Below are 27,656 nucleotides of genomic sequence, written 5' to 3' on the forward strand. Positions count from 1 at the left end.
TTGGAAAGACAGAAATAAGTGAATCATTTGTATTATTTGATGGTTGAGAGTAAGATACATGACGTTTACTGATAAACACCAGCTAAGAAAACTGCGGCGGCCGCTGTGGCCGTGCGGTTCTAGGCGCTTCAGTTCACAACCGCGCTGCTGCTACGGTCGCAGGTTCGAATCCTGCCTCGGGCATGGATGTGTGTGATGTCATTACGTTAGTTAGGTGTAAGTAGTTCTAAGTCTAGGGGACTGATGACCTCGGATGTTAAGTCTCATAGTGCTCAGAGTCATTTGAACCATAAGAAAACAGCTTCGTTTTCTTCCAGTCCTTCATTATTATTTACAGAGTTAGGTATACAATCCCTAAAATCTAAAGTTTTGTATTTTCTTAAATTTTACCGGTTACTCATGTGCGGGAATACCTTGCATAAACTTCCAAGCGCATTTTCAACTATTCCAAGGCCGAACATGCCTAACTGAAATGTTGTCGTATGTTCTCACAATCATCATACTAAAGCGTTGACGGTGAATTCTTCCAGATCTGAAAGCAATTGAAATTCACTATCCCTTGAAATGATGTTCTTGCCTGAAGTTGTCTTGTTCTGATAAAAAGATACATGGTGTCCGATGTAATGTACGATTAAAGTGCACAGACACTACTAGAATCAGACCCTTTTCATATAAAGAGCGACTTTTTAAGTTAAGCGACATTCTACAATAGAGTCAATCTAAAATCTCTGCTTGTATTCTATGTTTCAGGGTTGGTATTTGTATCTTCAATGCTGATGCTCGCTTCACAAGCGATGTTTGCGTTTCCTAAAAGACTGAGTTCCGGAAGGCCAACGCCCCGATCACTACGCAGGGGCAAGAAGAACCCTAGCCTAAGAGGTACGAGCTACCATCTTATTATATAAGACGGTACAGATTTACGGGAGTGTAACAATCGACTTCTTGCTTTTATTGAAATTTTTTGCTTACATTTAGAGGATGATTTTGTTAGCTAGATGAGGAGAAAATATTTGACTAAAAATTTGCAGCTGGGCCTTCATAGTACTACCGTTCTTATCAAAGGATAGAACTAGTGCAGAAGGATCAGGTATTTATTGCTTTCTGAAAACCTGCCCTCTTGTGTGTCTAAAATAGGGCGTGCAATACATTCAAAACACTGAACGGTTTACAAAAATACTTCTTTTCTAAAATTCTTAGTTCTTATAAGCATTACTAAAGACAGTGACTGTATACAATATAACTGAACCATAAAAATCCTAGTTAATTAGGCATTATTTGAAATGATCTCAAACCACTATGGTACGATTCTGGCCTTGTGACATGGGTAGTAGTTCTGCTGGAATATGCCAACGCTGTCGGGGAAGACATCAAACACGAAGGGTTGCAGGTGGTCGCAATAATTTTCACGTAGTCTGTTGTAATATCCTGGGATGCAGAACATTTGAAAAGAGAATGCAGAAATAATTTTCTGAATTTCAGTTGCCTTTGTCCAGTTACTTCCTCTGGACAATAATATTCATAGAGGCAAAAAATCGTTACGTCGGGAGCAATGGCAATACCTTTAAGAGCTATTATGTCTAGAATAAATCCTGGATGCCGTGGTAATGTCCATTTATTTCCAGGATTTTTATTGATGACAATTTTCAATCTTTGTTTTCTTTATTTAGAGACATAAAGCTATCGAATGCCTGCACAGTGTAATATGAATGGTGCTTCTTGTGTATGCTAGACAAGTGCCATTTTTATCTGTTGCGTATATAAAGCAATAACATGTTTTAATTAAAATGGCTGAAAGTTGTTAGTTTTGAGAAATATAAATAACCTCCGTGTCATTAAATAATCACATACGGTACTTACAATGACTGTGATGAAAGTTATCTTCTCGTAATGTCGTACAGAATGTTCAATCTCCACATGTAGCTTTCGTTTTTATTCAAGGTAAGTTGGCTTGAGACTGCAGCTACAGCTGCACACATTCACCCACTGTCGAAATGCAGACAACATAGGTTACAAAAGGATTTTTCTAAGTATATCCTGAATTCCTATAAAAGAGAGTTTTAACATAGTCAGCATACCAATACAAGAGAACACGACATGGACATAAAATAACGCAAGCTGAAAATCTACGCTGTTGTAAATATTCTGGAAAGCGACGATGAGTTGTTGGTTCGAAACTATTACACTCTATAGAAAGACAATAAAATTTGACTGGCTACTTCTTGTTTCTACACATTTACAGGTATTTACACAACCAAAGACCAGTTTGTAGCCCAAAATACATAGTTTTACACAGTAAAACCATTCCGCTCACCACATGCTTGCCACCTCCATTGAAATGAAATGAAAAGCGTCGAAATCGCTATCAACCATTCAACTATACCACTACAACTGATTGTTAAGAGATGTGAACATTGTTCATGGCGTAGTGTAATATTACGTAGTTTCGAGTATGGCGTGTGACATGGCTGCATGAAGTAGTGAACGCCCACTAGGTCAGACTTCAGCTTTGTATTCCCTGTTTAGAAGCGTGATCAATTCCAGAATCTACCTCATGCTATGCCAAATCCTAACCCTCCCCCCTTTGTGATTTTGCTCTCTTCACAGGACCTTATCTGTAGGTGACATATTAAACCCAGTAGCCGTCATTTTGTCAAAAAATCAACGAAATCGATGTTACTATACTCCACTTGGGTAACACGTTGCATCAGGTTGCCAGTGAGTCCCACGGCAGGTGACATGCCTATGTTTATTGTTGCTACCACAATTATTATTCGCGCTAATCTAATATTAACTGCATACTTGATTGTGTTGCAACTGCTTTGCAACTCATGTGGATGAAATACGAAGCGAAATCATAATCTGTCGTTGAACGCCGAAACGAGCTAGTGGCAGAGAGACGGTCGTTACGGTTTGGTCGCAGTGAAGGTCGCGAGCCATGAGGCTGCTTCCCCACAGGAAGTACGTTGAGGCAGGCACCTGTTTCCGGTAACACATGCACAACTACAAAGCTCTCGTTACTATTTGTATTCCAACACTGCGAAAATTTAAGGTTTCTGTACGTACTTTTCTCACAAATTTTCAACTGAGCACTGCACGTACAGTTTGAAACGCACTATATTATTATTATTATTATTGGTGATGGCCTCCGGATATCATCCACTCAGCCAACTCCCATACACGATATTCTAAAAAATATAATAATTATTTTAGAAAATAACACATATCTAATAACGCAAAAACATACACATACGCACCTACAAAGTTGTAAATAAACTAAATATGAAGATTTTTAAAGTGTTTCTATGAGATAAAAAGGAACACTTCGCTAGTGACGTTCTGAGATGCTGTTCAAACTACCGTGTGAAGAATATCGTTTTAGAGATGTTGCTGAAAACAGCGTCCGTTTGCGTTAATGCAGAAGAGACATATATGTGGTAATGGCTGTATTGCTCACGACCATCTGATTGGGCTGTATCTCCTCCCTAACGCGTTCGGTGGAGGATATACCGTATCTTATTAAATGAAATACTACTAAAAATGGTGGAGTGAGGCAAACCTCGTATCCGCACCTGTAGTGAAGCAATTGTTTTTCGCAGCCACAGAAGATTTTCTTCCACCCGAAAATGTTTGTTTCGACACATTACACTTCAGTCAACTTCACTGTGGAATTTAAGGTGGCTGCGTAATGGATACCCTCGTACCAATCCAGATCAGTGAAATTATTTTTTAACTTGTTTTAGGATTCCCAAATGAAATGTGGGGCTGCCCCATAGTGTTGTGGAGCTACCTAACTGCATTCCTTCTCAATATGAGTGAAAGATGACAGCAGCACTAGGTAGCATACGTTCTTAACGATTCTTGCTGCGAACGGAATTCTACACTGTCTATGCATCTCAGTTTACGTTAAACTTTTACACGAATCATCGAAAAATAAGTATTTTATTCGTTTCCTTTGAACAGCAAATGTGGCAGCCGTCCTGAATTTACTCATTTCAGTGAAATGTTAAGTTGCTTCCCCATAAGAACTTACCGTGGTCGTATATGTTCCCAAGTGCAACATTAGCGAATGTCAAACGGTTGGGACAATCTAAATCTGTATTCCGCATGCCAACTTGCGGTGTATGCAGGAAGGTACAATCAGTCGTTTTGATTCGATACCATATTATTTTGGCTGTAGAATGTGTTTAATAACAATCTCCTTCACATAATACAGTGGCCAGCAGACACTGCAACGCGTAAAGATTTCTTTGGACGTCGAACGCCTGACTATCTTGACATTCGATTACAATGGTGTGATCTAGTGGCCGATTTATGAACCTATCTCCCTAAGAATTACAAAACCTGCATTTTTCATTTTGTGTCTCTTTTGTTTTACTGCATTGTTTCCGTCTAAACCTGAGTCGATCTGCAACAGCAGACTTAAATTAGGCTACACGTACACCTTTCGATGCAGTGAAACAGATTCCGTTATGCTGTTGAATATGAACTGAGCAAGGGCGTGCCGAGCGACGAGTAGGAGGGGCCAGCTGCTGAATAATCCCTTCACCCCCCCCCCCTTTTCTGCCCTTAAAGAAGAACCAAACTCCCATCCTCCCGACAGATAGGCCGAAGCATCAGTTCCCTTGTCAGTCTGAAGAAACTGGAGCGTGTCATGAGTCAAATGTAACCAGTAGCAAATGTAATCAGAGGCATTTGTCGTGAAACCTCAAGACCGCGAAACTAACATGAGTTTCCTCCTCCTCCTCCTCCTCCTCCTCCTCCTGCACCTCCCCCCCCCCCCCCCCCCCGCCCCGCCCCGCCCCGCCCCATTCCCCAAAGTTTGCCCTTGCGTACACTGTTCGTTGTGAATGAAATGAACGTGCATGATGGGTTAACAGTCTATGTCGAGCAGGAACACGTAGACGGACGTATGCATTTCGCAAACATTATTCTTACGATCGAGCCACCAGACACAGCGCTTCAAGGACCGATGCGAACCAACGGCGATATGCACTTTTTCATGAAACATTTTAATAGTAATGGGGGAGAGGAGGGGAGGGTACGAGGACGGGGAAGAAAGGAGAAAGCTCTGTGCGTAGACTTCAAAGGAAAAGGATCTGAGTTGCGCCAAATGACGCAAGTCCGTTTCCCTCATGCAGGGCAGCCATAGAATAAATCATCCTTACGTTTTGTGCAGCGCAAAGAAGAAAGAATATTGAAAATATATTAGATGATGATCAATTTGGCTTTAGAAGATGTGAAGGCGCGAGAGAGGTAGTTCTGACGTTCCGCTTGATGACTAAAGCAAGACTTATGAAAAATGAAGGCACGTTCGAAGGATTTGTCGACCTAGAAAAATTTTTCGACAGTGCAAAATGACTGCAAAACCAGTAAAAGCTGATCCAAATTCTCGGTAAAATAGGAGTAAGTTATAGGGGAAGGGAAGTGATATACAGTAGGTACAAAAACGAAGAAAGACAAATAAGACAGGAAGACAAAGAACGAAGCGGTCTGAGTAAAATGAGTATAAGACAAAAATGCAGGCTCTCGCCGGTATTGTTCAATCTATACATCGAAAAAGCAATAACGGAAATAGAATTCAGAAATGAGATTAAAATTTACGGTGAGAGAACACTAGTTACAAGATTCGACTGTTGAATGGAATGAACAGTCTATTGAATACAGTATATGGACTGAGAGTAAACCGAAGAAAGATAAAAGTACTGAGGATTAGCAGAAATAAAATTAGCCGGTAAACTTAGCTTCAAAATTGGTGATAACGAAGTAGACTGAATTACGAAATTCTGCTATCTTGGAAGCAAAACAGATGACGAACGGAGCAAGGCGGATGTAAAAAGTAGATTCGCACAGCCAAAGCTTGCACTCGTTTGCCAAAAAAGGTCTACTAGTATCAAGCACCGGTCTTAATTAGAGGAAGAAATCTCTAAAAACGTGGGTTTGCTGCACAGCATTTTATAGTAATGAATGTTGGGGTGTGGGAAAACCGGAAAATAAGAGAATCACTGCATTTGAGATGTGGCGTTATAAAAGTAGGAAATGAGAAGGTTCTCCTCAGAAACGGCAAGGAGAGGAATATGTGGAAAACAATGGTAAGAAGCAAGGACAGGATTATAGGTCGAGTTAAGGCATCAGGCAATAGCTTCCATGATACCTGAGGAAGCTGTAGAGGGTTAATACTGTAAGCGAAGACAAAGATTGCAATATATGCAATAAATAATTGAGGAGGTTGGGGTGCAAGTGCTACTCTGAGATGAGGAGATTGACACAGGAGAAGAACAGGTGTAACTCGTGACGGCCTGCATCAAACCACTTAGAACACTGACTTAAAAAGAGAGAGAGAGGGGTTTTTCTTATCTCTTGAGGTCCAGCAGAGAACTTCCGTGGTCAGCCTATTATCGTTCTACCCAACTCCATTTTATTTTCATTATAGGTATCATTTCGTCTTCCACTCCTGTAGACTGGCTGATTCGTGTACCTGTTTCCCTGTCTCTCCTAGTAGGTACCAGTATACATTTTCCGATTTCTTTCTGAAGAGCGCTCAAAGGTTTTAAGTGGTTTTCGCACTAAAGTACGTCTCCTGCCGTCAGTAAAAATCAGTGCTACGAGTTTATTGTAATATTTCCCTTTCAGACGTATCGTAAGCTTTGTTTTCAAATCTTACTTACTTTATCAGAAGCACTCCCGACGACTCCCCCCGTTTTTTGCTGGCTATCCAGTCGCTTTCTCCAACTTTTCTACGTAGGACACCTCGTCAGCTGGTTCTGTCAGGTCATTATTAATTCGTACTACTCAGATGTAAATGGAAAGAGCCCATGAAACAGCAGTCCGATATTTATCAAATGCTTTGGAGATGTTCATCAGACCTATTAAAAGATTAACGTTTCATCCGATTCGGAACTGATGTCCACCATCAACATCAGTATGACGTGTGGTCCCTGAAATTAAATTGAGGAATTTCTTTCCGTGCTTACATCATGAAGATCGCTGACTAGACGCTGGTATGAACATGTACCCGTCCCCACTGCATGCCACACATGCTGAATGGGTGACAATTCAGGAGGCAGAATAGGCCAGTCAGCGATCCGTACACACATCAAGGGATTTTCGGTGTGAATTACAGTGTAGTGTTTTATATTAACCCGCTGGAATATGCCATTTGGTTCAAATGGCTCTGAGCACTATGGGACTTAACTTCTGTGGTCATCAGTCCCCTAGAACTTAGAACTACTTAAACCTAACTAACCTAAGGACATCACACACATCCATGCCCGAGGCAAGATTCGAACCTGCGACCGTAGCGGTCACGCGGTTCCAGACTGAAGCGCCTTTAACCGCACGGCCACACCGGCCGGCATGCCATTTGGTACCACGGTCATGAACGGTATGACAACGGGATTTACAGTTCTTCCCGTATACTGAAGAGAAGTCAGGCTCCCTTCAACAACCAAATCAGTCCTGTTGTCCCGTCTAATAGCTTCCTACACCATGATTCCAGGAGTCGGTACAAGACAACTCGAAACCTCAACACAGTTTCCAATAATCTGTTCCCGATGATTCGTGGTGTCTCTGCCCGTATTTAATTTCTTGTAATCTGCCTGTTCGTCAGAGCCAGTGAAACACTCCTACGATCATATCGTTTTTCCGTGACTCCGTTTCGCCTGCAGTCAGTGCTCTACAGCCTTCTGTCTGTGCGATCTGTCGGCGTGATGCTCCCATGTCCCTCATGCCAATGATTCGGTCTTTCTCAAAGCCCGACTGATGACTATGAGCTAAGCGTACGAGTTACGATCTCCATCTGTAAAGTTCCAGTAATGTTAAGACACACCCAATAGCCATCGAGAACTTGCAATTCATCTGTAGCAATGGCTTTTTTTCTGTTCTGAAAATAAGCTCGCATAAGCATGAAATTTTCATCGACATATTCTACAAGCATGGACATACTGAAGAAGCAGTTTGATAGAGTTCCCTGAAAGTGTCTATGGTGTAGCACTTTCCACTTCCGTCAGCGAGTTTTGTGTTCCATGTGTTCGTTGTTTATCATTTTAATATTACTAAAACTGATTTTCAGGTCTACCTTTAAGCTTGCTATGTTAAGTTCTTCCATTCGTTGTTGCAGATTAGCTACACTAGAGACTAACATCACAATATCAACAGCAAAACTAAGGTGTTTCAGATATGTTCCATCAACACTAATTTGTTTTTCCATTTTTAGACTCTGAAAACTTCCTCTACGATGTATGTGGTTAGGTGATGTGGCATATCCATGCTCGATTATTTCTTTCAAATCGTAATTCCTCACTATTTCGATTAAATCTAAAACAATCTAGTGCACTAGCGTATGTATTCCTCAACACACTGACGTAGGTCGAATATCTGTCGTCAGATGTACCCAGAAAATCAAAACGCCGCTTCAAAAATTGTGGTTTATAATTTCACTATTCACATACAATTAATGAGGTAGGAGACGAGTTACAATCACGAAATGGTATTAGCAGAAGAATTGGACGTTCACTGCTCTCGACTTCAGGACTCCAAATTATCCTTTACGTGTCTTAACCGCCCCTCACCCCAATCCGACCCACATTTTCTATTCGAACAGAATCAAGATGTCATATCTAGTGTATAAAACTCATCATTCACACTTTGAAGTTGTTCACTTGTAATACGGTGTAGTTATAATTCCGAAAATACCATGCTAAGACTTTTTTTCAACCGTCTTAATTAATTCCATGTCAGTGTCTTCCAGAAACTACGTCTGCTTTCTTGCCCCACACTCGCCAAAATTGAAATTCTTTTCACTCTCTTTATAGGACTGATATATTATACTGAGCCTCAAGTATTAACTAGAGACAAAGATATTTCAATGACAGAGTTCAAAATGATTTTTTTCTTTTGTAAATATTATCGGTTTCGATGAAGATCACTTAATCTTCAGGCACAACAGTGTCAACAGAAATTTATCCATAGGTTCAATGACTCTAAAATTGCCATTTTGGTCAGTTTAGAGACGTGTCACGCCACAAGCACTGAATTTTTTAGGTGACTCTGCGATCAGGAATAAATAATCTGTACTCCAAATTCCAGGGGGCGGCGGGGGGGGGGGGGGGGGGGGCGGCGGCAAGAGGGTCTTAAGGACATCTGTGGGCATAATACATTTTGTTATTAGGCCGTCATAAGAGCTAATGGTGGTTTACTGGTGATTACTTGTATCACACAAGAAGAAGCAATTGTCGTGTATTTGAATGTTTTGTAAGTGAAGTTTTGTCATACATCCCCCTCCCCCCCCCCCCCCCCCCCCCCCGCCAACCTACCTCTATAGCCACTTTTAGTATCCCCATGAAACTCTTTCGCTTTTAATCTATACAGAAATGAGAGTCTCTGTTCTACAGTCCGATTTGAATTTCATTTACAGTTAAATGATTGTCTTTAGTTTACTGGACTATTTTGAACATAGCTCAAATCCATAGCTGAGGCCTGACCGTCGTTGTAAGACAAACAAACACACACACACACACACACACACACACACACACACACACAACGCGTACGCTCGCGCGTTTAGCAAATAATATTCACCCTTTGAAAAGAAACGTGTCCAGTGATTGCGAATAAACAAAACATTTTCGAATTAGGGGCCTGAACACGAAAAGTGCCCAGTGGTTGCGAATAAACAAAACATTTCCCAATTACGGGCCTGAACACGTAGCAGGTCTCGTGGACGCATCTGAAACATAACATAGGTCTAGCTATTAGTACCTCAAAGTCCAGTAATTTAAAATTTGAATAGCTTGAATGACTTCTCGTTAAAGAGAGTTTTCGCCCTATAGACAGAATACCCGCTGGACTCAGACAGCGGGTCTAGACAGGCGCAACACCTGGCCCCGCCCTCGCAAGCAGTTTCCGGCTGCTGGTCGGCTCTGGCCCACATCTCGGCCAGGAAGCCTCCACCAAGGTCGTATAGCGCCACTGACCTTGGCCTTGAGCGACGCATCACGTGACCGGTTCGTCGACGAGCGTCAGGCAGCGCCGCGCCGCATCGAAAAGTGAAATCTGAGCGAGCGTGTTTCGTCGGCTGCCGGTTTCCGCCCCTCCACATTTCTAAACTGATCTACAATTTTACTGTATCGCTGGATTCCGTACAACTTATTTGACACGTGCTGCAATAACTTTCTTCAGAAGAGTTGCTGACAGAAAAGGATAACTCAGCTTTCGTCAGTATTTTCAATAATAAAATCAAACACAAGTTATGGCTAGTTTATTAGACGTCACAAGGTTGCGAAACTAAGTTTCGAAACTGTGCTACCCATTGCGAAGCGCGGTGCGCAGAATCGCTGTCGAAACCAAAGAGTTTCGGCTAGTTCCAACTTCGGTGACACGAAACTAGTAGTTGCATGTGATTTGAGGCTTGATGTCGTGCCGTTAGCATGTCAGCAACGTTAAATATGAAGTGGGAAACTGAGCGAATTATTCGCTTCATGGACGTGTATTCTATGCGTAGGTGTTTGTGGAGTTTCAGTCATGTTGACTACAAAAATAAACAGCGATGTCTCACTGCACTTGATGCCGTCCTATGCGATCTGAACATTGGTGCATTAACAATGTCTGAACTGCAGACTAAAATTCATTCCATTAGCAACACATACACGAATAAAAAATAAAAAATACGAGCCAAGTAAAACATCTGGATGCCGAACAATGCACATTTCCAAGACAAAACTTCGGTGGTTAGATTTATGCAGATTCCTTTGCAAGGAAGATTGTGTACAGGACGAAAAGCTACACAAATCTGGTAAGTTGAATTCTTTATTAATATCAATTTCTCTGTCCTCACAAGAACACATCACATTCACAAATTGTCTTGACATCACAAAAAATTGGAACAAACTTCTAAATTGTTGAATTTGGGACAGTCAAATGAGAAAGAGACAGATGGAAAAAAGTAAGTAAACTGTATATTATTTCGAAAGTAATCCCCCTACCAACGTGTGGGCCCACCCACACGTTGCCAAAATTGTTTTGACTACACTGCAGAAGTTTCGCTGGAAGGTCCTTACACACCCTCCCATCTATGCGATTTCCATATTTTCTTAGCCCTGAAAAAGACATTCGTGACCGTCGATTTGCTTCGGACGAAGAGGTTCACTCTTGGGCACAGTCATGGTTCCATAGACAACCGCAAACATTTTTCGAGGTAGGTACTGACCATCTTGTCTCATAGTTGGGTTATATACTAACAGTTAAGGCGATTACGTTTGAAACAGTAAACAGTTTACTTATTTTCTCTCCATCTGTCTCGTTTTCATGACAATGTATTAAAGCATATTTGTCGCACTGTTAACTCCATTAAGAAGAAGCGTGAACTGTACTCGTGACATTCTCAGTTGTTTGACATAACTTCTCGGATGTCACACAATAATTTCTTTCAGCACGGTTGCTGAGCAACCCGAGCTGACGTCTTTTTTCACTGTCCAACCACAAATCCAGCCACCCATAAGAACATAGGCAATGAACGCATATATGCCAGGGAGACTTAAATCATACCTTTTAATAATAGAAGGAAAACAAAGCTGACTTGTGGCTAGCAGTAGGAAAAAACTAACCTATGTCACTACACGCTCACCTCGTTTCATGACGCTGTCTAACAACTGATTCATATGAGTACACAGAGACACACAGTGCACCGATACATTTGTGATATATTATGCAGGTGGTTTGGTTATAACAGATCGTTGACAGTGTTGGTTTCGATTATTGAAAGCACACCAGGCAAGTGGGAATGTTGTGTGGGTATTAGCGTTTTAGCTCCACGCTCAAGGGGGCAGTCATGTTGACCATGAGGGCGGCACCCACACCCATCAGAACTACATGGCATCCACTTCACTGCTGTTTCCGATCCAGGCGTCGTCTTACATGAGTGAATAGTTGCGGACACGACTGTTGGTGACTAGAAACATGTTGCCTGGTCGGACGAGTCTCGTTTCAAATTGTATCGAGCAGATGGACGTGTACGGATATGGAAACAACCTCATGAATCCATGGACCTGCATGTCAGCAGAGGACTGTTCAAGTTGGTGGATGCTCTGTATTGGAGTTGGACATCTATAGTTGGAGTGATATGGGGTCCTTGATACGTCTAGAGACAATTCTGGCAGGGGACACGTACATAAGCATCCTGTCTGATCATCTGCATCCATTCATGTCCATTGTGCAACTTCAGCAGGGCAAAGCGACACCCCACACGCCTGGAATTGCTACAGGGTTGCTCCAAGAACATTGTTCTGAGTTTAAACACTTCTGCTAGCCACCAAACTCCCCAGACATGAACATTATTGAGCATATCTGGGATGCCTTACAATGTACTGTTCAAAAGAGATCTCCACCCCCTCGTACTCTTACGGATTTATGGACAGCACTACTTCAGACAATAGTGAAGTCCATGCCACGTCATATTGCAGCACTTCTGCGTACTCAAGGGGGTCCTAGACGATATTAGTCAGGTGTACCAGTTTCTTTGGCTCTTCAGTGTATTTTGTTACATAACAACAGATGGGTTACTTTAAAGCTAAGGAGCGATTAGTTTAAAGCTAAGCAGCCAACACAGAAATCATAAATATTAATGTGTGCAATGCACTTCCACAACTCAATAGCTATATTTTATACACTTTAATGTATGACTCAAAATGAGCCATAAATGAAGTTTATGCAGACTCTTAAAATTTCATGCTATGATTTACTTAATTGTATGCAGCACAGCAGGTATGACAAATGACAAAAATAAATTCAACCTGTTATTGAGCAAAGATACCAGGCTGTAAGATATGAAAGAATCAATTTTTTCACCGAACAGAGTTTCTTAAAATTGGATGAAAAATGTTTCACGGCAGCTGGCACATCAACTCGGCATTTCTCCCGTGCCTGTCCTGAACGCTGCACAACAGGGCACCCTTTCATGTTGGATCACTTGAAATGTTCATGCAGTCCTATGGCACGCCACTTTCACATCAAATTGCTTAAATAAGACCAAGTGTCAGTCTATTGTGGACATGTGTTGTGTAGTGTATGAATGATAGATGATAGTCCGATATACTAACTAGGTACAGCGTGACATGCTCTTTACATGTGGACAGGCAAATGGAGAAGGGCGCTCAACTATTCGGTACAAGTATCCTCACTGATCAGTAACCACACCATATACTCTTTTAAAATGTTTTCTCATTCGTGTGAGACAGACTTGTAAACAAGAATGGCTAAAGATGAAAGTTGGAAGTGCGCATACCTTGGAAGAACAGGTGTTGAACATTTCAGAATATGACCCTGGTACAAGCAGCAGGCACGTGGCCCCACCAACATGGGGTAAGCCAGAAAACAGTGTCCACGACAACAGCCATTATCTGTATCACTTACAAAGCCTTATAACCTAAGGACTTGCCTCTATGGAAACGATTTTGTCATACAGGCCACAATGGTGTTGTGATTTTGGTCATCCACGCTATTCACAGATAAGGCTATCTTTACAAGAGGCGGTACTGCCACTTTCACAACACATGACTGTGGGCTATGGATAATCCCCATAGGTGGTGGCAGCAGACTGCTAGCACTGATTCAACTTCAATGTGTGGACAGGGATTATTGGAGATTGCCTCATGGGATCAGCCATCCTTCCACAGCACCTCATAGGCGAGGCACATCACAGGTGACCCTGTCTCCTCTACCAGAAGATGAGCCTTTTGTGGTAAGAAGGATAATGCAGCAACTACATGACAATGCTACAGCTCACTTCTGCTTTTCCATACAGAAGTATCTCGACAACATCTAAGCTGAGTGACAAACACACACACACACACACACACAAAAGAAAAAAAAAAATCCCTGCCTTCTAGCTCTCTTTGAAAACCAAATCATATAGACAAATTTTGTACGAGGGAATGCTGAAAAGTAATGCCACCTAATTTTTCTATGTGACAACTCTTAAAGGTTTTTAAATAACACAAACTTTATTAAAATCCTAGTGCTTTAATATTCATGCCTACATATTTATTTCCCAACATAGTCACCCTGGTACTGAACACATTTCTCCTAACAGGAGACCAATTCGTTGATACTATCAGTGCAGAGAGTCTGATTTTGTTGACAGTGCCACAACCTCACCTCTGCTTGCAATGCTTCATCACTATCAAAGTGGTCCTCGAAAGTGTTCTTTACACTTTGGAAACAGATGAAAATCGAGTGGTGCCAAGTTGTGACTGTATGGAGGATGATCAATTACAGTGAACCCAAAGTATCAGACTGTTACAGATGTTGCAGCACTCGTGTATGGTATGGCATTGTCATGCTGAGGAAGAGGGTGCTCTATACATGGACAAACTTTTCAAACTCATGCTTTCAGTTTTTTGAGGGTCTTGCAGTACCTTGCAGAGTTTATGTTGATGCCTTTAGGCTGGAATTCCAACACCTTGAATATCCCAGTACACTTTGAGTATAACTTTGCCTGTTGATAGCATGGTCTTGAACTTTTTTTGTGTTGGAGATTCTTTGTGGCAGAACTCCACTGATGCTTGTTTTTGGGATCAAAATTGTGAACCCAGCTTTCATCACCTGTTACAATGTTGTTAAGAAATCCATCACCCTCTTGTTCAAAATGCAAAAGAAATTGCTGACAGATGTCCAATCTCCTCTGTTTCATGATAGGAGTGAGCGTTCAAGGCACCCAACATTTACAGTTTTCTGTACTGCAGTTCTGCAATGATGGCTTGTATAAGCTCTCGTGATACACAAATACCTGAGAGCTGCATTTGTGTTACCTGATGATTTTTTTCTGATGAGTTCATTAATCTGATTCCAATAAGTCTCATAGGCTGCTGTACACAGTTGTCCACTCTTTGAAGTTAGCACTGCTGTTTCCTTCATTATGTGCACAAACAACCCAACATCACACATTACTGATATTTATACAATCACCACCATACACAGCTTTCATTCTTCTATGGATTTCAGTTGGAGGAACTTTTTGTGCTTTTAGAAGCTTGATTACAGCACGCTCTTCCTCATGCACAGACATAGTTATGTTACACCCCATCAAGTTAAACACTGCAATTTGGAGCCCTCAAGCAGCAGAGGTTCACAACTTGTGTCACAAAAGTGGAAAAGTTAACTGTGAAATATAGGTGATATGTAATACCTCAACCAATACTGAGAACAGAAAAAATTTGGAGGTATTACTTTTCAGCTTGTCCTCGTATAAAAGTTCATGTGGGAGCACTTTGTACACCCTAAAAGTATCTGGCACCTGATTCTGTGCAGTGTGTGAAAATTTTAGTTTGTAGATCTACAGACTCCACAATCTATGACTAATTTGCCACATTTTCCATCAAGCTGATAACATTATTAGCTAGCATTATGTCATATGGATTATCAGCTTCATATCTGAACTTGTTAAATGCTTCAAGATGACACCTTATCACTTCATATGGGTCACAGCTCTTCACCAAGTAATTGAAACTGTCTACATCCATACAATGCAACTTCAGGTCTTCAAAATGGGATTTTGCAAACTCAAAATGAAAATGGTACATGTGAAGCTTAACAGATCCAATAAACACATATCAACATGAACATGGTTCATAAAATGTATAAATATTTGTCATCTCCAGAGTGACAAATTCTTCATGGAAGGTGATAGCTTATTTAAAATTTGACTTGGCAATCACTTTTTTTGCCTCCCTATGACCATCAAACAACTAATTTAATGTTCTCCATCTTTTCAAAAATCACATTAATCATTAACTTACAATAATCTTTCTCCGATACCAGTGGTAAGGATGGTTTTTAACAGCGTTTAAATCTGTATACTCTTTCCACCAGAGGCTCTAACTGAAATGGATAATATAGGTAACTTTAATCAGTTCCTTACTCAAATGAGACATTGCCAGAGGTTTCAATAATGTATAATTTCTCTCTTTTCACCTACCAGAGTTGTTGGCAGCTTGGAGAGGGAACTATGTTGCAGAACTTCACCTTGACATAGCGATAAATCACTGTGCTTGTCATACAGCTCGTATTAGGATATGGAGTCTACCTACAACAGAGTCATTCACCACAACTGAAAAATCTTTCTCTAAATTTCAAATGAGTTAGCCATGAACCATCAAAACCCACCAATTTGTGAAAATTGCTGCTAAGCAAGGTATATACAGGGTGTTTCAAAAATGACCGGTATATTTGAAACGGCAATAAAAACTAAACGAGCAGCGATAGAAATACACCGTTTGTTGCAATATGCTTGGGACAACAGTACATTTTCAGGCGGACAAACTTTCGAAATTACAGTAGTTACAATTTTCAACAACAGATGGCGCTGCAAGTGATGTGAAAGATATAGAAGACAACGCAGTCTGTGGGTGCGCCATTCTGTACGTCGTCTTTCTGCTGTAAGCGTGTGCTGTTCACAACGTGCAAGTGTGCTGTGGACAACATGGTTTATTCCTTAGAACAGAGGAGTTTTCTGGTGTTGGAATTCCACTGCCTAGAACACAGTGTTGTTGCAACAAGACGAAGTTTTCAACGGAGGTTTAATGTAACCAAAGGACCGAAAAGCGATACAATAAAGGATCTGTTTGAAAAATTTCAACGGACTGGGAACGTGACGGATGAACGTGCTGGAAAGGTAGGGCAACCGCGTACGGCAACCACAGAGGGCAACGCGCAGCTAGTGCAGCAGGTGATCCAACAGCGGCCTCGGGTTTCCGTTCGCCGTGTTGCAGCTGCGGTCCAAATGACGCCAACGTCCACGTATTGTCTCATGCGCCAGAGTTTACACCTCTATCCATACAAAATTCAAACGCGGCAACCCTTCAGCACCGCTACCATTGCTGCATGAGAGACATTCGCTAACGATAAAGTGCACAGGATTGATGATGGCGATATGCATGGAGCAGCATTTGGTTTACTGACGAAGCTTATTTTTACCTGGACGGCTTCGTCAATAAACAGAACTGGCGCATATGGGGAACCGAAAAGCCCCATGTTGCAGTCCCATCGTCCCTGCATCCTCAAAAAGTACTGGTCTGGGCCGCCATTTCTTCCAAAGGAATCATTGGCCCATTTTTCAGATCCGAAACGATTACTGCATCACGCTATCTGGACATTCTTCGTGAATTTGTGGCGGTACAAACTGCCTTAGACGACACTGCGAACACCTCGTGGTTTATGCAAGATGGTGCCTGGCCACATCGCACGGCCGACGTCTTTAATTTCCTGAATGAATATTTCGATGATCGTGTGATTGCTTTGGCCTATCCGAAACATACAGGAGGCGGCGTGGATTGGCCTCCCTATTCGCCAGACATGAACCCCTGTGACTTCTTTCTGTGGGGACACTTGAAAGACCAGGTGTACCGCCAGAATCCAGAAACAATTGAAAAGCTGAAGCAGTACATCTCATCTGCATGTGAAGCCATTCCGCCAGACACATTGTCAAAGGTTTCGGGTAATTTCATTCAGAGACTACGCCATATTATTGCTACGCATGGTGGATATGTGGGAAATATCATACTATAGAGTTTCCCAGACCGCAGCGCCATCTGTTGTTGACAATTGTAACTACTGTAATTTTGAAAGTTTGTCTGCCTGAAAATGTACTGTTGTCCCAAGCATATTGCAACAAACGGTATATTTCTATCGCTGCTCGTTTAGTTTTTGTTACCGTTTCAAATATACTGGTCATTTTTGAAACACCCTGTAAATTGTTAATATCCAAGTTATGCAAGGAAATTAAAAATTTTGCAGCACATTGGTATTCCCACCCAACCAGCTAGTCAAGCAAGACAGTACAAGCATTGAAATCACATCAGAGGCAGCATGTGCTGGCAAATGGTGGAGCCAGTGTCATCGCGATCTGAGCTGCAAAAGTGTGACAGGGAATATGTCAGGCTGCTATATGGAGAGGAAGTGGCAACACTGGATAGGAGAGTGCCAAGGAAGTGCAATAAGCATGAAAACAGAAGCAATGCAGAACAGTCAGCATTGGGTATGGCAGGTTGTAACATGCACAATGTCAAATTGGGTGAAAGATAGCGTCATCTTGTCAGCTTCCAGGGAAAGACATCAGTGAGGAAATATAATTGAGACTTTCATTACAGCAATACAGTGCAGAACACAAAATGGCATATGCTTTCGTGGGCCACATTTGGTATTGGCAAGCAGTGGTAGTCGTCAGCATTAGCCTAACTAGATCATAATGTGACAGTGTGCAGCAGAATAAGTGAAGTAGGTTTGTTGTTTCATGAAAGCATGATAAGGACGTTAAGTAGTATGATTGTACCAGGACTACTTCCAAGTGATTTGCGCAATGAGGCTGTGTTGGTATAGAGTGTAATATTTTGATTGTGTAATTGTAAATATGGCAAGGCCACTGTTAGATGGCTGTGGACTAGCAATAAGTTATTGTGTCTTTTGCTTACCTAATTTTCTGTTATTGCATCTTTCACTTATCTGCATTTTATTGTAGTCGATGTAGTAGTTGTAGTTCTGTGTGGTTGTGTTTCTGTAGGAGCCAAGTTTTGATTGTATTAGATAGTAGATAATTACAGTGAACCAGCAGACTGTCCTGATTTATCTCAGTGTGCCCTTCTAAAGTTATTAATGGTCAGAAGCTGGTTCATTCTTTTGTTTGATACCCACTGGCAAAGTTAAGCAGGGGTGGAAACAAGTTGCCCTTTTATTCTGGAGCCCTCTTTTGCAGTCATTTGAGATGCAAACAAAATTATTGTATTTATATAATGAATGGAGATATTTTAGCATAAGTCCTGTTGTGTATTATTTTTGCTCATTGTGAGATAAGCTTATTGTATTTCTGTTGGGTTGGCATATTTTTTCAGTCTCTTGTGTCAGTAGATTCCTGAAATTATTATTCTTGAAATTGAATTGGAGTTCAGAGACTTGATATCCAAGTAATATATTGTTCAATAATGGAACTATCAATTATAAGCCCATGCTTGCACAACCCCAGCCAGGCTCATTCCACCTTAATCCTTCACCACAAAGTACAGGATGTAATGTAAATGGATGGATGTTTTGTCTAACAATACATACATTTGTGGGTTATTTTCTTTGGTGTGTCTATGAACACATTGCCAAAGTCCAGCATGAGCCCCACACTCCAAAAACAGCAAGTTGACATCGGTTAAAATCTGGATTTCAGCACATGTGGTTTTGAGCATTGCATCCCAAAATAGCCAAGATGTGGTGTAGTAGTTGACAACATCTAGCATATGTGTTGCCAGGACTATACCCTGGAATTGTTCAGACACATTTGCAAGGAGGTGTATGTCTGTGTCAGTGTAAAGCCTTGCATATTCCCCTAAGTTAGGGATATTAAATTCCTGCCAGAAACACACCATAGGCTCATAATCTGGATCTTTTATGTCATCACCTGTAAGTTTCCTGGGGAATGTGTTTATATCAGTCAGTGTGGTTTTATACCAAACGATCCTTTTCTTTTCTTTCACAAGCTGCACATCCTGTTGACTAAACATGACAGGACTTGAACCGAGAACATTCTAGATTGATTGCACTACAGGACTCTCATGGAAATGACATAGATGGAGTCCCTAGGACAAGTCGTCATCTTGGATATGGAAGTGAGCTAGGAGTGGTGGTGTAAATCTGGCAAAGCTGCATGACATCATATGGGTGGGGAGGAGGGGGATGTAAATCTGGCTACAGTGCATCCCTTCTCTCCCTCATCCACCACAGCAACAAGCTTTCCATAATCAATGGTAGCAACAATGCATTCCTGTATTTCGTGTTATAGGCAATGTTTTGTAAAATGTATCCAATGGAAGTCAGTAGCTTGCTTGAATAAATGTTATAACTCAACTTTGAGTTACTGAGACACAGAAATAGAGTACGGTACTGTTTATTATGACAGAAGCTCAAAAGGATATAAATCTGCTTGGAAGAGCAGAGAGAAGGTACTAGGAGAAAAAGTTAAGATGGAAAAGCTGGTATAGGAAAGAATATCAGTCTTATCACTAGTCATGACATGCAAAAGGGACAAGAGTACAACCTTCTGTAATTCATTATCTGCCTTCTGTTAAATTTCTTTTCTGCTTGGTAATAATGAACCTCACTTATCATGATCTGAGAATTATTAGCAGTATTATTATTATTATTATTATTATTATTACTATTATTATTCATTTTGCGATTTACTTCTGGATGTTACCATTACTCACATTTCAGAGTTCATTATTAGAAACTTTGCCCACCTTTATTTTCGTTTGAGCTTTCAGTTTTGATTTATTTGTGTAAGTTTATCATTGTACTATTATGTTTTAATAAAGAAGTTTCATCACAATTACATGAACATTTTTTATTTCATAGTTTTGCTTCAAAAGTACCATAAATAACTTGGGCAAATATATGAACCATCACCACTGCATTATTTCATTTTGCATACAGACTTTCCAAAGGCTGTGAAGCGACTGCTGAAGAATGATATACTGATGTTCCGCACAGCAAGTAGTGTGCTGCATATTTTGCCAATTGCTGGTCTCTACACCTTTCTGCCAAAATATCTTGAGAGCCAGTTCAGGTTAGCAGCACATACTGCAAACATGATATCAGGTAGGAAAATGATTAAGGTCTCAACTATGAATACTATAGTAGAGTCAGAGAAAGAAGATCCCTGACAATTGCAAATAGGGGCATGGCTTTCTTGTGCACCTGTCTCAACCACAGCTCATTAGATAACTACTGTTTTCAAATGCAGTCATTTGTGCTTTGCAGTTGAAAGCCAGCAACGGTGCTGCTAGATGTTTGGAATCTTCTTTCGACAAATCTATAATAGTGTTGCACATTTGTTTACTTTACTAATTTCAGTTGGCTGTACAATATACTTAATACAACTTTGATTTTTTATGTGGTTTTGCAGTGTATTAGAATATTGTATACTTAACAGTGCAATATGTTTTAGGTCTTGGAGGAATCCTTGTGATGGGGCTTGGTATCATCATCAGCGGTGTTTTCATACTTCGCATAAAGCCCAATGCAAGGTTCGTTGCTGCTTGGATAGCATTCACAGCCATTGTTTATGCCATAGGTAGGTATTAAAACGAGTAATGAAACAAATATAGTAATAGCTTTTTCTCTGTTTTAAATGCACTGCTGAAATCAGACACATTAGATTTATCTAAACAGGTAATGCACACTCCAACACCAGACATCAGTAAAAGAGAAGCAGTAACTCTTCTACATATCACAGTACTTAAAAAAAATACTAAAATAACTTCTAGCTGTGATGGGCTCTTTCTACTCTCTGCCAACAAACCAGTTGATGTACTGCCACTGTTCACACCATGAACAGCATTGAAGGTTCAGCATAGTGAACATCAATTTCTTACATTTGTCTATAATAATGATTACTTGGTATCCATATGACCACCACCTGGTGTCATAGAGGGGCCTCAAGCTAGGGTAATGGAACACCAAAATCCATAGTAATGAAAATAAGACCTTAAATACAGCTGAAAGACTCATATCTACTACATATACATACAGTAACAGCTATCACCCCATGATCCATCAGAAGATGATTGTATGAAGTTTTTAACAAAGATTTGTGGACAGTTGCACAGACTCATATTCAGCGTGCTTGATAAATTACACTATCTGATCAAAAGTATCCAGACACCCGTATGTGATACAGAACTGGCCACCCACTGTCACAAGGGGCAGACCTGCCAATATAGAAGGAGACAGGAAGTATTGTGATGTCAGTAGAGACACACTAACAGCAGAATGAGTTGGTCAGGAGACTTCAGTGACTTTGAATGTGGACTAGTCATCAAATGTTACCTTAGCAATAAATCCCTTAGGGATGTTTCAACCCTTCTAAAGCTGTCTGCCTGCCGATGTGATTGTGAAATAGAAATTTGAAGGAACTGCCACAGCTAAATCAAGATGTCATGTTTTGACAGACAGGGAGTGTCAAGCATTTGTGAGGGTGGGAGTTATTAAAAGCCACATGAAATCAGTAGAAGGAATCACTTGTGAGTTTCAAAGTGCTCTACCGGCAGTTCACTTCACACAATTAATATGTGTCGGAAGTTAAAAAGAATGTGGTACAATGGTCCAGCAGCATACTTCTTTAGTCAGTGCCAAGCAACACTTAAGGTGGTGTAAATAGTGACACCACTGGACAGTTAATGACTGGAAAACCATGATTTGAAGAAATGAGTTGTGCTATACCCTGTAGTAATCCCATGAGATAGTTTGGGTTTGGCAAATGGCTGAAGAATTTTGCTTGAAATCATTTGTAGTGCCAACAGTAAAGTGTGGAGGAGGTGGTGTTACACTATGGGATGGTTCTCGTAATTATGGTGGGTCCCATTATTGTGCTTAAGGAGATACTACAAGTGGAAGGATACAAACAAATTTTGCTACATTGTGTACTACATACAGTAATGGAACAGTTCAGATACGTTGACTGTATCTGTCAGCATGACAATGCAATCTGTCATACAGCAGCATCTGTGATGCAGTAGTGTGTAGACAACACTACTCCTAAAATGAAATGGCATGCCCAAAGTCCCAATCTGAACCCAGTAGAACACTTTTGGAATGAGTTAGAATTGATTTTGCTCTATAACTCAGCACCCAACATCAGTGTCTTCTCTAGTTTCAGCTCTTGAGGAAGAAAGGGTTGCCATTCTTCCACAGACATTGACATCTTATTGAAATTATCCCCATCAGAGTTCACCCATCATAAAGGTGAGTCATGGATTAATGTTGACCAACAGGTGTCCTGATGCTTTTGCTCAGGTGTGTTTGGTTTTTTTTTTTTTTTTTTTTTTTTTTTTTTTTTTTTTTTTTTTTTTTTTTTTTTTTTTTTTGAGAGTGATTATTTTCCAGGTAAGAGTCTATACAGAGTCCACAAATACCAGTTGTGTGAAACTCAGTTCACTCTTTTGGTTCAAAAGATGCACATGGCAACCCAGGGAATGGCTCGAGTTGGTTACTTTTTCGTGATTTCCAGAAACTTTTTATAATAGTTCCACACTGCTATCTGGTACACAGATGAAGTTCTTATTAAATGTTAGGCCAGATATATGATTTGCTTGGAGGCCTACTTATCGAACATAACTTGGTTCATTGTTTTCAAAGGGTATCTCTTAGATATGAGTCTAGTGTGAGGAAGTGTTGTAAAACCATTACTGGTAATAATGTACAGACATGATTTGTTAGATAATGTAAGTATCTGTCTAAGAATACTCTTGGAGTATGTATGTATATAAAAAGTGGTTGCATTAGAATAATGAAGTGATATTCTCACTAAAATAGAACTGCCTACAAAATAAGTTACCTGTCTATCTCATTCTCGAGTATCAGTGAAAGATGTGGAATCCTTAACAAGTTGGGTTGATTCAATAATTAAAAAAGATTAAAATAGCTCCCCGTATCAGCTATGGTTTGTTTTGGGAATGTAGAAACATCTGAAAAATGTTCAGCAGTATCCAGTGGCAGATGCAATAGAAAAGAATTGCTCAGCATATTCTTAGTCATGCAATAAGATGCATTAACAATCTTTTACTTCCTCCCTTATACAACTCATGTAATTATTATGCCTGAAAAATTGGATAAATTTGAGCATACCCAGCAGTGTGTCAACAGTCTCATTTATACAACTCATGTAATTATTATGCCTGTAAAATTAGAGAAATTTGAACATATCCAGTCGCAGTTGCTCTTCCTAACATGATATACATCCTATATATCTTTGGCAATAAAATGTATAGTAGCTCTCATAGTATTGATTTCTACTTCAAGTATAAAAGCTGCTTGACTGTTTCAGTAAAAAGCAAAGTCTTGTGACATGGTTGGCTGGGGGACACCAAGTGAAGGTTCAGCCACCTAATCTACATCTAGATCACTATTCTGCAATTCATATCCAAGTGCCCACTACTCCCACACTATTTCTCAACTGTTCCACTCTTGAACAGCAGTGGGAAAAATAACACCTAAATCTTATCACACAAGATGTGATGTGCCTTAATTTCCTACTATTATGGTTTCTCCCTATGTATACTATGTGACCAAAAGTATCTGGACACCTGGTGGAAAATGACTTAGAAGTTCATGGTGCCCCCCATCAGTAATGCTGGAATTCAGTATGGCGTTGGCCCACCTTTAGCCTCGATGACTGCTTCCACTCTCACAGGCATACATTCAGTCACCTGCTGGAAGGTTTCTTGGGGAATGGCAGCCCATTCTTCACAGAGTGCTGCACTGAGGAGAGGTATTGATGTCGGTTGGTGAGGCCTGACATGAAGTCAGCATTCCAAAACATTCCAAAGGTGTTCTATATGATTCAGGTCAGGACTCTGTGCAGGACAGTCCATTTCAGGGATGTTATTGTCATGTAACCACTCCGCCACAGGTCGTGCATTATGAACAGATGCTGGATCATGTTGAAAGATGCAGTCGCTATCCCCAAATTGCTCTTCAACAGTGGGAAGCAAGAAGGTGCTTAAGACATCAACGTAGTCCTGTGCTGTGACAGTGTCATGCAAAACAACAAGGGTTGCAACCCCCTCCAGGAGAAACACGACCACACCATAACACCACTATCTGCGAATTTTACTGTTGGCACCACACCCACTGGCAGATGATGTTCACCCAGCATTCACCATACCCATTCCCTGCCATCAGATTGCCACATTGTGATTCGTCACTCCAAACAACATGCTGGAATTCAGTATGGTGTTGGACCACCTTAGCCTGTCAAATCATCCAATATTAGCAGTCCTTACACCAAGCAAGGTGTTGTTTGGCATTTACTGGCGTGAAGTGTGGCTTATGAGCAGCCATTCGACCATGAAACCCTATTTTTCTGACCTCCTGCTGAACTATCATAGTACTTGCAGTGGATACTGATGCAGTTTGCAATTCCTGTGTGATGGCCTGTATAGATGTCAGCCTATTACACATTGTGACCCTCTACAACTGTTGGCAGTCTCTGTCAGTCAACAGATGAGGCTGGCCTGTATGCTTTTGTGCTGTATGTGTCCTTTCATGTTGCCACTGCACTATCACATCAGAAACAGTGGACCTAGGGATGTTTAGGAATGTGGAAATCTTGTGCACGGATGTATGACACAAGTGACACCCAATCACCTGACCACGTTCAAAGTCCATGAGTTCTGTGGAGCACCCAATTCTGCTCTCTCATGATGTCTAATGACTACTGAGGTCGCTGATATGGGGTACCTGACAGTAGGTGGCATCACAAGCCACTTAATATAAATACATGTTTTTGGTGGTGTCCAGAAACTTTTGATCACATAGTGTAGGTGGGAGTGAATAACATATTTTTAAATTCAGAGGAGACAGATGATGTTTGCAATTATTTGAAAAGATATCAAAGCACCTTTGCTTAAATGATTGCCACTCCAAATCACATATCATGCCTGTAGCACTGCCTCCCCTATTTTGCAACAGTACAAAACGAGCAGCCCTTATTTTAACATTTTTGTTGTTCTCCATCAATCCTGTCTGGTAGGATATCATACCACACAGAAACATTAGCAGGGGATAGAAAAGTGTAGCTGTCTTTGGTTTGCTTTCCTCGAAACATCTTCTGTGTGATGATTCTGCATTGGAAAGGTTTTCCCTAACTTTCTGCACACTGGTACCTTTCCTTCATGAAGTGTGAGAGCTAAATGGTCAATTAGCGATCATTAATAGATTTACCTGACAGAAACACAGTATCGATACAGATTTAGACTGTTCAAAAGGAGAGGAAATTCGCAAATGCGGTTAGTAATATATTGTCAGTATTACAAACATAGCAGCTCTTAATTAGAGAAGCAAAGCTCAATCTCTGATGTTATATTTCTGTATAATTAATTAACTGTAAGATGGAGAAATGAATTTCTTATACTTATAATTATATACATGTTATCTATTTCTTTTTATTTCTGACAGGTATGGGGATATTAATGTTTATTGGCTGTCCAATGGATGATTTTGCTGGACTTGAAATAGGAAGGTAAGAAGGAAAATTTAATGGTATCCTAAGTGTTAACATTTATCTATGAATGTGCTACAACAGAAATTTTGATTTGTATTTCTCAGACTAATATTTAATTTGGTTTGGTTTTGTTTGTCAAAGAAACAGAGTAACATTGGTAAATATTTCTCTCTTTACCAACAACAGTAAAAATGCTGTATGATTGATCATACTAATGCATGGTTGATAGTAGTCAAAATGTTAATAGCAGATGTACTGTACTAGACCTGGTGGGGAGCAAATAAGCAATTTTATCTAACCAAACAAAGCAAGACTTCAGTTTAGAATACAGATGTACACTGAAGAGCCAAAGAAACTGGTACACGCTTCCTAATATCGTGTATGGCCCCTGTGAGCACACATAAGTGCCACAGCACAACACAGCATGTATTCTGCTAATGTCTGAAGTAGTTCTGGAGGGAACTATGAATCCTGCAGGGCTGTCAATAAATCTGTCAGTATATGAGGGGGTGGAGATCTCTTCTGAACAACATGTTGCAAGGCATTCCATATGTTCCCAGTAGTGTTCGAGTCTGGGGATTTTGGTGGTCAGTGGAAGTGTTTAAACTCAGAACAATGTTCCTGGAGCCACTATGTAGCATTTCTGGATGTGTGGGGTGTCGCATTGTCCTGCTGGAATTGCCCATGTCTGTCAGAATGCACAATAGACATGAATGGATGCAGGTGATCAGACAGGATTCTTACATATGTGTCACCCATCAGAGTCATATCTAGACATATCAGGGCTCTCATATCACTACAATCACTACAACTGCACATGCCTCACACCATTACAGAGCCTCCACCAGCTTGAACAGTCCCCTGCCGACATGCAGAGTCCATGAGGTTGTCTCCATACCGGTTCATGTCCATCCGCTCTATACAATTTGTAACGAGACTCATCTGATCAGGCAACATATTTCCAGTCATCATCAGTCCCATGTCACTGATGGCAGACCCAGGCGAGGCATAAGGCATTGTGTCGTGTGGTCATCAAGGGCACACAAGTGGGCCTTTGGCTCTGATGGACCATATCAATGATGTTTTGTTGATGGTTCATGCGCTGACACTTGATGATGGCCCAGCATTGAAATCCGCAGCAATTTGCAGAAGGGTTGCACTTCTGTCATGTTGAATGATTCTCTTCAATTGTCATTGGTCCCACTCTTGAAGGATCTTTTTCCGGCTGCAGCTATTGAGAGATTTGATATATTAGCAAATTCCTGATATTCACGGTACTCTCATGAAATGGGCGTATGGCAAAATCCGCACTTCAAGGCTACCTCAGAGAGGTTGTGTCCCATCGCTCATGTGCCGTTCAAACTCACTTAAATCTTGATAGCCCCCCATTGTAGCAGCAGTAATCACTCTAACAACTGTGCCAGATACTTGTCTTACACAGGCATTGCCGACCGCAGTGCTGTATTCTGCCAGTTTACATATCCGTATTTGAAGGCCCATGTCTATACCATTTTCTTTGGCACTTCAGTGTAGGAGTGATATGCTTTAACAAGACAGGGGATAGAAATTAGTAGTTAGTTTATAGAGATCAACATATTCTAAAATTAAAACAGCTACCCTAAGGAAA

At 40.8% G+C, this 27,656-nt stretch overlaps 1 protein-coding gene across 1 annotated transcript in view; it reads left to right on the top strand.

Moving 5' to 3' along the window:
* The window catches only part of LOC126480863 (solute carrier organic anion transporter family member 74D), an 86,449-nt gene that overhangs the window by 41,325 nt on the left and 17,468 nt on the right, over nt 1-27,656 (top strand). The window contains exons 5-8 of the mRNA XM_050104241.1: nt 751-879; nt 20,461-20,625; nt 20,975-21,100; nt 25,984-26,047. Coding sequence (XP_049960198.1) covers nt 751-879; nt 20,461-20,625; nt 20,975-21,100; nt 25,984-26,047 — 484 coding nt within the window. The remainder of the gene's footprint in view (nt 1-750; nt 880-20,460; nt 20,626-20,974; nt 21,101-25,983; nt 26,048-27,656) is intronic.

Source organism: Schistocerca serialis, chromosome 1 (assembly GCF_023864345.2).
Source record: "Schistocerca serialis cubense isolate TAMUIC-IGC-003099 chromosome 1, iqSchSeri2.2, whole genome shotgun sequence".
Lineage (NCBI taxonomy): Eukaryota > Metazoa > Arthropoda > Insecta > Orthoptera > Acrididae > Schistocerca > Schistocerca serialis.